At 39.8% G+C, this 12047-nt stretch overlaps 2 protein-coding genes and 1 long non-coding RNA gene across 33 annotated transcripts in view; 1 reads left to right on the top strand and 2 right to left on the bottom strand.

Annotated features, from left to right (window-relative positions):
- Ercc5 (ERCC excision repair 5, endonuclease) overlaps positions 1 to 5424 on the bottom strand; it is a 49386-nt gene extending 43962 nt beyond the window's left edge. For 4 of the 8 annotated variants that reach the window (XM_087565260.1, XM_087565262.1, XM_087565261.1 and 1 more), the window contains exons 1-2: positions 5158 to 5424; positions 682 to 857 (exon numbers count right to left, since the gene is read on the bottom strand). In XM_087565260.1, the coding sequence (XP_087421386.1) occupies positions 682 to 857; positions 5158 to 5245 (264 nt within the window). In that variant the 5' untranslated portion in view covers positions 5246 to 5424. 8 annotated transcript variants of the gene reach the window in all.
- On the top strand, positions 5140 to 9222 carry LOC148003711 (uncharacterized). The gene is made up of 2 exons (XR_015629491.1): positions 5140 to 5727; positions 7457 to 9222. It is a non-coding gene; the product is annotated as an uncharacterized LOC148003711 (long non-coding RNA).
- Positions 9223 to 9607: 385 nt separating this feature from the next.
- Positions 9608 to 12047, bottom strand: part of Bivm (basic, immunoglobulin-like variable motif containing) — a 36287-nt gene continuing 33847 nt past the window's right edge. For 23 of the 24 annotated variants that reach the window (XR_015628371.1, XM_087564378.1, XM_087564362.1 and 20 more), the window contains one exon: positions 9613 to 11243. Coding sequence is in view for 23 of the 24 variants with exons in the window: in XM_087564378.1 (XP_087420504.1) it covers positions 10950 to 11243 (294 nt within the window). In the remaining variant the exon portion in view is untranslated. Of the gene's footprint in view, positions 11244 to 12047 lie in introns of all 24 variants that reach the window. The other variant, NM_001305447.1, reaches the window with a different exon arrangement.

Here is a 12047-nt window from a genome sequence, read left to right as displayed (position 1 = left end):
TACAGTTATTTGGCTATCTGGAGTCTAACTTCTTGAGTTCTTTGTATACATTGGATATAAGCCCTCTATCAGATGTAGGATTGGTAAAGATCTTTTCCCAATCTGTTGGTTGCCGTTTTGTCCTAATGACAGTATCCTTTGCCTTACAGAAGCTTTGCAGTTTTATGAGGTCCCATTTGTCTATTGTTGATCTTAGAACATAAGCCTTTGGTGTTTTGTTTAGGAAATTTTCCCCAGTGCCCATGTAATCGAGATGCTTCCCCACTTTTTCTTCTATTAGTTTGAGTGTATCTGGTTTGATGTGGAGGTCCTTGATCCACTTGGACTCACCTTTGATCCCAGCATTCAGGAGGCAAAGGTAGGTGGATCTCTGAGCAGCTCTATACAATGAGTTCTGACAGCCAGGACTAGACAGAAACCCTTTCCTGAACTCCCCATCCCCCACAAAAGAAATAGAAATTCCATGCAGGCAGACTTACACAAATAGTAATAGATGCATATACATTTATGTATACAATAAAAATCAGATTGAAAGACGGCATGATTTGGAAGGAGATTGGGGAGGGATATATGAAAAAGTTTGGAGGAAGGAAAGGGAAGGGAGAAATGCTGTAACTGAATTTAATATTTTAAAAATTGCTACTGGTGTCTAAAGAGAAAATCAAATCACATGATATTTACCAAGGTCTGTTTCTTTAGCAGTGGAGCATCACCATCAAATACAAAAATAGGACGGATGCGGAAAAACAAGAGTTTGCAGAGCCGGTGGAATAATGTGAGAAGATGAGCATTTTCTATTGCATTCCCATGGCGATCTCGGACTCCTTTAAGTGCTTGGTTTAGCCAAATGCTAATATCTGGGAGAACCGGTAAAGGAAAACAGTTTGCAATTTTCAGCTTCATCCTCAAAACTTCAACATCCAAGATATGATATGGCCAAACAGAAAACATTAAACACATCATCATTTCTGTGAAGTTGAAAGACACCTGACCATAATAAAATCTACCCAAAGTCAGTGAACTTCTCTGGCTCCCTACTACTTTCCACATACTGAAATTTAAACTCATAGCCAGAGGCACCCCTTGAAAAGTCGAATGGCTCCTTCTGGTTTGCACCATAAGCCTCTGCTCTGGATCCCGAACCACTCAGACCTCACCCCAGTTGTAGATCAACTCCCCAGATACTCTGGCACATCTATTCTGACACATCCAGACTCACAGGTGAGACTCCAAACTCCGCCCCAATACCTGGTGTAACCAGGACACCCTGGACCCCCGGGGAAGCAGAGACTCGCCCTCCTTCTGGTGTGCACCTGTGCCAGGAGCAGAGCCTCTGCTCTGGAACCCAAAGCACTCAGCCAACACCCAAGTTGCAGCTCCCCCCAGGAGTTGTGACACATCCAGGATCACAGGAGGGACAGGCTCCATTTACAGACAGCCAGGCCAGTTAATACCAGAGGTAACCAGATGCCCATAGTAGAGTATAAGAACATAAGCAACAGAAACCAATACTACTTAGCAACATCACAAACCAGTTCTGTCTCCACAGAAAGCCCTGGATATGCCAATACACTTATAAAGCCTGATTCAGATCTAAATTCTCATCTCATGAAGATGATAGAAAACTTTAAGAATGACATAAATAACTCCCTTAAAGAAATACAAGAGAACACAGGTAAACAATTAGAAGCCCTAAAAGAGGAAACACATTAAATCCCTTAAAGAAATACAAGAGCTCTGTACTCAAATCCCATGGGGGAGAGAGCTAGACTCCCAGAAGTGCAGACAATCCTGAAAGCTCTGGGGAGACCAACACTTTTGCTCACATTCCTGGCACAAGAGGAACCTGCCTAGAGCCCTCTGGACACAGAAACCTAGGAGCAGTCAGGGACAGGATCCTTCCAGTCTCTGCCTGCGCCCAGAGCTGAAAGCCAATCACCAGGAGTGCTGACACACCTGAGAGCAGAGGTAAGACCACCACTTCTGCTCCCAGGGACCCTACTGGAGCCCTTAGAACACACAAACCCAGGATCAGTCTGGAACAGGACCCTTCCAGTTTCTGCCTGCACTGGGAGCTGACCCAGTCCCACAGCTCTCTGTACCTGGATCCCACTGGGAAAAAGCCAGTCTCCATGAGAGCTGACACATAGATAGGCTTACAGGAGGGTCAAGCACTGTCAGAGACAACGAGACCAGCTAAAACTAGAGACAACTAAATGGCAAGAGGTAAGCCAGAAACCTAAGCAACACAAACCAAGACTACTTGGAATCATCAGAACCCAATTCTCCTACCAAAGCAAATACTGGATATGCCAACACACTGGAAAATCAAGATTTGGATTTAAAAATCACATCTCATGATGATGATAGAGGACTTTAAATAACTCTCTTAGGACATAAATAACTTCCTTAAAGAAATACAAGCCTTCAAAGAGGAAACCTAAAAGTCCCTTAAAGAATTACGGAAAACACAACCAAACAGGAAAAGGAATTGAACAAAACGATCCAGGATCTAAAAATGGAAATAGAAACAATAAAAAAAATCACAAAGGGAGACAACCCTGGAGGTAAAAAACCTAACAAAGACATCAAGAGTCATAGATGCAAGCATCACCAACAGAATACAAGAGATGGAAGAGAGAATCTCAGGGCAGAAGATACCATAGAAAACATTGACACAACAGTCAAAGAAAGTGTAAAACGCAAAAACCTCCTAACCCAAAACATCCAGGAAATCCAGGACAAAATGAGAAGATCAAACCTAAGGATAATAGGTGTAGAACAGAGCGAAGATTCCTAACTTAAAGGAGTCAGTAAATTATCTTCAACAAAATTATAGAAGAAAACTTCCCTAACTTAAAGAAAGAGATGTCCATAAAAATACAAGAAGCTTACAGAACTCCAAATAGATTGGACCAGAAAAGAAACTCCTTCTGTCACATAATACTCAAAACACCAAATGCACAAAACAAAAAATATTAAAAAACAGTAAGGGAATAATGTCAAGTAACATATAAAGGCAGACCTATCAGAATTACACCAGACTTCTCACCAGAGACTATGAAAGCCAGAAGATCCTGGGTAGATGTCAGACTCTAAGAGAACACAAATGCCAGCCCAGGCTACTATATCCAGTAAAACTCTCAATTACCATAGATGGAGAAACCAAGATATTCCATGACAAAACCAAATTTACACAATATCTTTCCACAAATCGAGCCCTACGAGGGATAATAGATGGAAAACTCCAACACAAGGAGGGAAACTACACCCTAGGAAAAGTAAGAAAGTATTCTTCGTGCAACAAACCCAAAAGAAGAGAGACACACAAACATAATTCCACCCCAACAACAAAAATAACAGGAAACCACAACCACTATTGGATAATATCTCTTAACATCAGTGAACTCAATTTAATATCAAGCTTCAACACAAATGGGATAAAAATAAATTCCCTAAGGACTAGAAAAATTAAAGTATGAAGCAAAGTCAAAACTTGCTTTAGAGTTTAAACTCAAAGAACCAATAACATCTGAGAATAAAAGGGAATTTTCCTTAGTCCTGAAATTAGGTGACTGAAGACTATGTTAATCCAGATTGTCCCTGTGTTCGGTGAGGGTATTGTCTCCTTAATGCTGGTAATGCACTAACAGATGTTAAGGTCTATAATGAGAAGAAGCTAATCTGTTATTTCTTAATTTTTTTGAGACAAACATAAACTGTTTAAATAAGACACTCAGCTATCCACATGGTCTAAAACCCAAACAGTTTCTCTGGAAAAGCATGTAAATTACAAACCTGAGAAAATTGTGACTTATTTATTAGCAAACAACAAATTTCTAACACCTATTTTCAGATATCAGAATTCTCACGATGAAATATAGAAAATTAAATTACAGAAGTAGTTAGATTATTATGTGATATAGATGTGACTGGATGCAGACTCCTTTACAATTTTCTTTAAACGACCCATTATTTCAGAAAAGCTTAATAACCTCATAAACATAACTTCACACCCCAAATGGAACTCGGGCATTTACAGATCATCTACACAGCTTACTTTTCCTCTGACTTAACTTCCTAATTCTTTATAAGGGTTGGAAGAGAAAATAATATAAATCCTTGATAGTGTTATCAGTAATACTTTTTCTCAAAGATGAGTATGGAACTCTGGTGTGTCATACATACTAAGAAAGTGCTGTACCACTACTAAGCTGAAACCCTTTGATGAGAATTTAAGAGCTCCTCACTAAAAATTCTTTCATCCACTTATAATTAAGAAATCCTTAAACTGCAGTAACACCGAAAAACCACTGGGGTGCGTTTACAAAGCTCTTCGAATTACCCAACTTACTCTGTAAAGACTTGTAAGAGGAATTAATTTGTCATTGGTGTATTTGGCTTAAAAAGTGACTGTTTCCAATAGTGCAAGTTCTCCATTAATTATAAGCTGGGCATATAGTGAAGAACTGACCCATTAGTGGCCTCTTTGCTGTACCTTACCGAAAGACATGACATGCCACCCCCTACGGACACACATACAAGCATGCATGCACGCTCATCAACTATTTACAGGAACTCCGAGTTTTCATTAAGAAAATGGTGTAAAAGTACCTTCTAAGCTAAAAGAAGCACTGTAAAACGGATCGTGGAACAGAAGAATGAAAACAAAATTTCAAAAATGGTGCCACATTTTCAAAATGGGAGAAAAACAAAACTCCAGTGACACAAAACTAAGAGTTCACACACCCATCACAGAAGCTGGAGGAAGCTAGTTCACTATACACCGTATTAATTTTTTTATTCCAACAAACAAGAGATAACTATTCAAGGGGGGGGGGGTAGTCAGGAGCTCTTCCTTTTTTTCTCCACGCTGACCTCTCACACAAAATAACTTCTCAGGTTTACAGTACCAGAGCCTGACGCTATACCAGATTTCATCATTTAAATCTCCTTATTCTCCACAACTCTGTAGCCACTCTGCTGTGAGAACTAAAACACGGGGGACACAAAATGGGCCCGAATGAGGGCAGGCCTGCAAGCTGGATCGGAAGACAACCAAACAATTCCCAGCACCAGCTTCCGGACAAAGCCTAGTCACTGCGCAGGCGCCCGTCCCGCGCTCCTCCAGCGCTCAGCAGCCGCCTTTAAGGATACCCACGGCCAGCACCTTGCCCTCTAGCGCCTCCGGGCTGACCGGGCGGCCAGAGCACTCCAGCAACTTCCACAGCCCCTGCACTCCCATGGCGCAGGCGCTCTTAGCCGGATTCGCAGGGCCTTTGTTTCACTTTAGGATAAAGGACGCTCCGGGATCAAACACACAGGGCCCCTCTACTCGTAGAGGGAACAGCTCTCCAGCTAGGATCCCGGGTCTCAGAGGCTTGAAAGAGAAACACCGCGCCGATTCACTTCCGGAGCGGACCTGGTCTCCCGGAAGAACGGCGGAATTTAAATATGGCGGCGGTGGGAGGAGCTGAAACGCTTCAGCCCAAAAGTTGGCACGCCTAAAAAGTACTGAGACGCAACACGGGAAACGGTAAAGCCAAGTCTGCCTCCTGTCGCGATTCATTTCTTCTGCTGACCACAGGAACTGAAACCTCTTGGCTTCCAAGTTAATGCGAGGGATGGGAGTCCCGCATTGACATTTGACTTATAAATCCCACGCCAGAGCAGCGTAGTGTGGCGATTCAATTTTGAATCAGTGCCTCTGTTCCACTGGCGCAAAAGGTATTTGCACATTGGCTTTCTTAGTGGAGTGAAGTCTCCTTTGTGCATTTTCGTTATCAGTCTTCCCATTGCCTCCCCAGCTTTGACGATTTGGTGCCAAGTAAAACGAGCAAAGAACAGAAAGATGAATCTTGACTTTTGTTTTTTTTAAGGCAAATATTTGCACAACATGCGGTAACTAGGTGGCAGTACCACGCAGTGCTTAACTTTGAATTTCCTCCAGCAACTGAAACTTTGATTTCCACAGTTGTGAGAAGTGACTTTGGGTACAGCCAGGAAAAGACACCGTACACTCATACTAAATCAAAAGCAGCCCTTTGCCTTATTATAGAGTTGGTTCTGTGGAGATAGCGTGTTTTCAGAATTTTTGCTCCATCACCTGTAAGCAGTACAAACAAATAATCCTTTACCGAGTAGAGTTAATGTGTGCAAAGCATTTGGCATACAATTGCTCAATTTTGATGTACAGTATTGTAATTACATTCAAACCCAGTAAAAAGATTGATAGGAAATAGTAGCCAGACGTGGTATCATAAATATCTGGGAGATAGGCAGGGATACCACAAGTTCAAGACTCACATGGTCTAGTCTAAGAAAAAAAGAGAGGGATAGAGGTAGATGATCTCTGAAAAGAATCACTTACAGCCGAAGTCTATCAGATTAAGTTTTTAAGATGATTTCTGAAAAGAATCATTTACAGCTGAAATCTATCAGATTAAGTTTTAGCAAAAATATATCTATGTCGAAACAATGGTTTACAGTAGCCATGTTTACTTGTCTTAATGCCAACTTATTTTCCACTGGGTATAAGTGTCACAAGTGCTTTTAGCATTTCCTCAATGTGTAAAATTATGGACTTTTGCATTTTAGTACAGCTGTATTTTACTGAAGGCAGTCTAATTGCCTGTTTAGTTTTTATCACTTCTAGCAATATAAACTTGTTGAAATTGGTATCAATTGATGACGGTTACACCCTTACTTTGTAGTACATAGTGGAAGTTCATAAATGTTGTTTAAATGACCTCTCAAGCCTCCCCGGGACATTTTACATTCTGTGGAAAAATATTTGGATTAGAGGTCATACAAATCATAGTTCAGATCTTATCTGGACCATAGAATTACTATGTATTCAGGTCAGTATTCATTTTGAATTCAAAATTCACATGTTAAATGTAAGTACTTCAGAATGTGCCTGAATCCAAAGTGACTCTTAGAAACTGATCATCATAACAATAAGGCCATTAGGGGCCTAAGGGCACATGAACCAGAACTTAACAAAACCATTTCTGATCAGTGATAGATCACAAACATGTATGTCTAAGTCCACAGATGTGATTCCCCCATAGATATACAGAGAGACCATCAGAGTAGCTTCTAATCCAGGATAACTGCTATCCTAATAAAAAGAGGGAGTTGGAACATAAAGGGTGCCCACAAATGAAAGGTCATGTACAGAAAGAGTGACCATCTGCAAGTCCAAAATATAAGAAACCGAATGTGCCAAGACCTTGTCTTGGTCTATATAACTGTGAGGGGGAAAAAAAAAAAAAACTTGGTTTTAAACAACCCAAGTAATGATGAAAGTTCTAGCAAACGAAGAATCTCTACACTCCTAGGCAAGATGCTTCACTCATGAAAGCCTCGGTTTTAGATGTCACGTGTCACAACCACCAACTGCTAGGGCTGTTCTGATTTTCATATGAAAGTGTACGTTGTTGTTGTTATGCAGGTGAAGGCAGACACAAGATAAAACACAGCCTGTCAATGGATGAGGAGGAAGAAAGGCGGGGGACCGACGTTTTAGAAGGAAAAGGTAAAGCAGAAAGAAGCCACATGGAGGCAGACATAAACGACCCTTGCCATGCATCCCTGCATAGATGCAGGTTGTTGTGAATATTTCTTAAGGGATGGATTTCTATAGGTTAATTTATCATATCTAGGTAGGCGGTTTATATCCTTATATAAATTGTTGTGAGTTTATTGTGTGGATGCATTATGGACTGAAAATTTAACATATAAATCTGATTGATAAAAATATTGAGTCCTAATTTCACCCGATTTTGGAGTTTATACCTCAACTACCAAGGGGCAGTTGTTGGAAGTGTGAGCAGAGTTGGTGGCAGGGAGCCTTGATAGGCCAACCCATGCTGGACTTCTACAACCCTGATTTTACCAGTTAGGTAGAACCAGAGAGTCCGTGGCTAGCGGAGAGCCTCCGGGAGAGATACTAACCAGAGATAAATTATGGTTAGTTCCACATGGCCCCATGGGTACCAGAACTAATGCAGGGACCAAAGTGGCAAGGTGCCATGCTGGAACGGCCCCACAGACTGCCTGGGTCAGTGAGTGCTTGGGTGCAGCATGGACCCAATGAGATAAAAGTACCCCGCAACGTCATGCGGCCCTACGGGCACCGATGCCAGTGCCAGGATAAAAAGTTCAGGCATTTTTTAATATTTACTGGGACATGAAACCACCTAGAAAGTGATGGCATTAGAGCATGGCTTTCGTTTTGTTTTTATTTTTAACTGAAAGATTGGCAGGGTAGAAATGCTGAGTGAAATTGATTTAAAGACTATCATAGATCGGGGAGTGGTTGCCTATGCTCATTCTATGTCTGAAACAAAGCAACTTGAGAGACATTTCAGTTGCTATACCTGCTTGATATGATGGGATATACCCCTGTAACTGTAATAGTGGATAAAGAAATACAAGATTTTTTTTTTAATTTCTGAGAGCTGGATATAAACAGCCGCTGTACCCATTTGAATATTAGGAATGTTTTTAAAGCCAGAGTGGTATGTTTTGAATATGAAATGCTTTTGAAAGGAAAACAGCTAAGAAGTGTTTACATAAATTTACTCTTTGTAAGGATTAACAGGCTCTATAAATGTGGTGGTTTCAACATACTTGGCCCATGGGAAGCTGTATTAGGAGGGTGGCCTTGTTAGAGGGTGGGCTTTATGGTCCTATTCTCAAGCTCTTCCTGGTGTGGAAGATTGTCCCCTCCTGGCTGCCGTCTGATCAGGATGTAGAATTCTCAGCTACTTCTCCAGTATGATGTCAGCCTGCAGGTTGCCATGCTGATAACAGACTAATCAATTAAAAACACATTTTCAAAATAATAATTATAGCAAGCACTTACATAGCTTTCCTGACCTTCAACTACTATTATAAATACCATACTCATTAGCATATCCGCTCTTGCAAACCACTATCAAAGAGGACATAATCTCACAGGTGAGACAGTATTCTTCATTAGAAGATCTATGAAGATTCCTAAGACGGGTTGATTAACAAGTCAAATAGGACAGGAATATTAGTAGTTTTCAAAAAGAACTATGTGGGAACTCTTACCCTGAAAAAAACTCCAACTGAATTCAAACATTCTGTGCTCTAAGTAACTTTTAAATTTGTAAGCTTTAAGTCTTAAGTGGTCATATGTCTGTCAGTGTTTTTAATAAAGCATATGATTAATATACAGGAAATAACTCATCTTATTTTCCCAGCTGTTACTTTGTTCTTAAGGTTTATATTTTATTTGTATTCTTTCTTCCTAGCTCTTCAAACCTATTTCTTTGAAATATCCAATTGAACTATTAAAAAACAGTTTATATTGAAAATACACTTGAATCACAAAAATTCCAACCTCGTTTTTTTTCAAACTAATATCATAAAATGTCCAAATCATGTTGTGAAGTTTTAGAGTCAGTGTTCAAGTACTTGAAAAGTAGTAAGCATGGATTGGAAGTCATTGTTTCAGTGATTATAAAAACTGTAAGATGTTTCTTATAACACTAATTACATGAAATTAACAAATTATCATGTGCTTCACAGTTACAAGGATACATCCTAACTTAAACACAGACATTAAAATTCATAGGATTAAAAGTAGAAAACAAATCTTTATTTGATGAAAACATTTTCAAATTTCCAGTGTGAAGTAACAAAAATCAACAACCTACAAATCTTTCAGTCCTTTACATTTCAAGCTAAATAATCTCTTCAGAAACAGGACCATTTTGTAATTCTGTAGGCTAAACATATATGCATGGATAAATGGATATAAAATTCAAGAGAAAAATGAATTTTGTTTAAAAAGTCAAAACCTTCCTTTTTATTGCAATATGGTTCCAACATACTCAGAACCTTGTAATCACCAAGTTACTGATTTGAACCCTGGAGTGAACTTATGACAGGAAAGAACAGTATCACAGACGTCTATGAGTCACACCTTGGCAGCAAAAGGAAAACAGCAGCTAAAGAGGAGCTCAAGTATTGAAATCACACTTCCAAAATTTTTAACACACACTTCAAATACCTAATTGCTTGGATGTTTCACAAAAGGAAACGGCTCAGAATTTAGAATACAAAGTTGTCCTCAGAGTGAGCTGGACACTGCCAACACGTCTTCAGTGCTGTTGCTAACAGATGACTCCATTAAGAGACAAGTCAAAGGTGACATCTCACTGCACATATTACCATGGATACAGAAACCTTGGACTGTAACTATATCCCTAAAACAAGGTTTGTTCTAGAACATCACTCAAGACCTATTCTTGTAACTATTTCACAGCCACGTGCCAAGTCAAGAGTATCAGGACCAATGACCTATGTCACCCATCTGCACCTATAGAAAAAGTCAGTTTCTTGAATATTTTCTGCTTCTTTTTGGAGAATCCTGAGACAGTTATTCAGGAAAGCAAAGATGTGGGGTGGATACTGTTAGCACTGAAAGAACAAATAGACTAGAAAGATAATTTTAAATTAGTTTTAACTATAAGCAAAAACCAGACCTTGACTGCCCCCATTTTTTAAGGACAGATGGTGCCATAGGAATCAAAGTATCCGAAATAAATGACTAGGGATCAAGTTTCAATAAATCACTTCATGCTTAAGTAGTTTTGAGTTTTGATGCTATTAAATGTATTTGTGGTTTTGCTTTGAAGCAGTTTTGATTGTGTTGGATTTTGTGAAACCCTTTATCTACATTGCTTATCTACTTTTAACGTTAGAAGGGCAGAAATCTGTTCTTACCTGTTTGTATAATTTGAAGCCACCCATAGTAATCCTAAGTAGGCTTTAACTAGAGAACTACAGGGTATGCTTTGTACCACAAAATCTGTTCCTATTGATAGACTTAATAAAACCATCTGATGGCTTAATGCAGTCCTGTACATAACAGCTATGTGGGTGACATCAGCGATTAAGTTTTGGCATGGTCAGTCATTGCCATTGTAATCTCTATAGCTGTGGTAGCCACTGTTCCTTCTCTCGTGGATGCCAGACACCTTCTTCCATGCTGAGTCCTGGTGGAAACTAGCACTGAAGGACCTGCCCAGACGCCCATACTGCTTCTTAGAAATATTGTCCTCACTCTCAGATTTGGCAATTCCCAGGACATGTGTGGGAGGTTGTGATTCTTGTGTAATGGTTCCAAATGGAAAGTTCCAAAAGCCAAATCTTTGCCAACTGAGTCTCTGGAATGCTATGATGCAATGCAAATTTCCTCCAACCTGAGAAGGAAAAAAAAGATGAGGATAATAAAGAGAAAATAAGTTTGTAAGTTTGTGGGGTCCTTATTGACTCCCTTGGGATGATGGTGTTTTTCTTTCACATGTCTGAAAACACTACTTTTCTATTCTGCTTTTTGCAGAGCTCACTAAATACTCACCATTCCTAACAGCTGCCTTTATATAACAGACCCCTAGGGACCAGAGCACTCGTATCCCAGATGCCTCTCCACAGCCTAGAACATAGTCACATCTTCATAACTCCTGACCCACAAATTAAGATCATGCTTTTCCTTTTCTGTATGTGTAGTCTCCTCTCCTCCATTCTACTAAAATCTTATCCTATCCCCTCCCATGTGTGTGTGTGTGTGTGTATGTGTACACACAAGACTTTTGAGACATTATATCAATAGTTTAAGATAGCATGAAAATCCTCTCAACTGAGATAAGACTACAAGCATGTGCTACCACTCCCAGCTTCATTTATAGCAAAATGTTGCCTACTCAATCTATATTATATCTGTTTTTGAAAGCTTCTTTCTGTAGTCATGCTTAAACACCTGGCTCTGCCTCATGACCACAATTTACCGAACTTGGGCCAAGACCATGGAACTAAACCAAGGCATCTCAATCTACAACTGGAAATAAATTATCCATTGAAAGTTATTGTGCAAGAAATTTAAATTCAGATAAAGTACCGAGTATCACAGAGCCTACATAAGAGTGATTAGCATTCTAAGCCACTTGGTTTCTACCATTACTGCAGTACTAGCTATCATTTCGTTATGACTATCCTTAGCTGGGAGT

Source organism: Rattus norvegicus, chromosome 9 (genome assembly GCF_021556685.1).
Source record: "Rattus norvegicus strain SHRSP/BbbUtx chromosome 9, alternate assembly SHRSP_T2T, whole genome shotgun sequence".
Lineage (NCBI taxonomy): Eukaryota > Metazoa > Chordata > Mammalia > Rodentia > Muridae > Rattus > Rattus norvegicus.
Note: the sequence above shows the minus strand (reverse complement) of the source record. Positions and strands in the feature narration are given on the sequence as shown.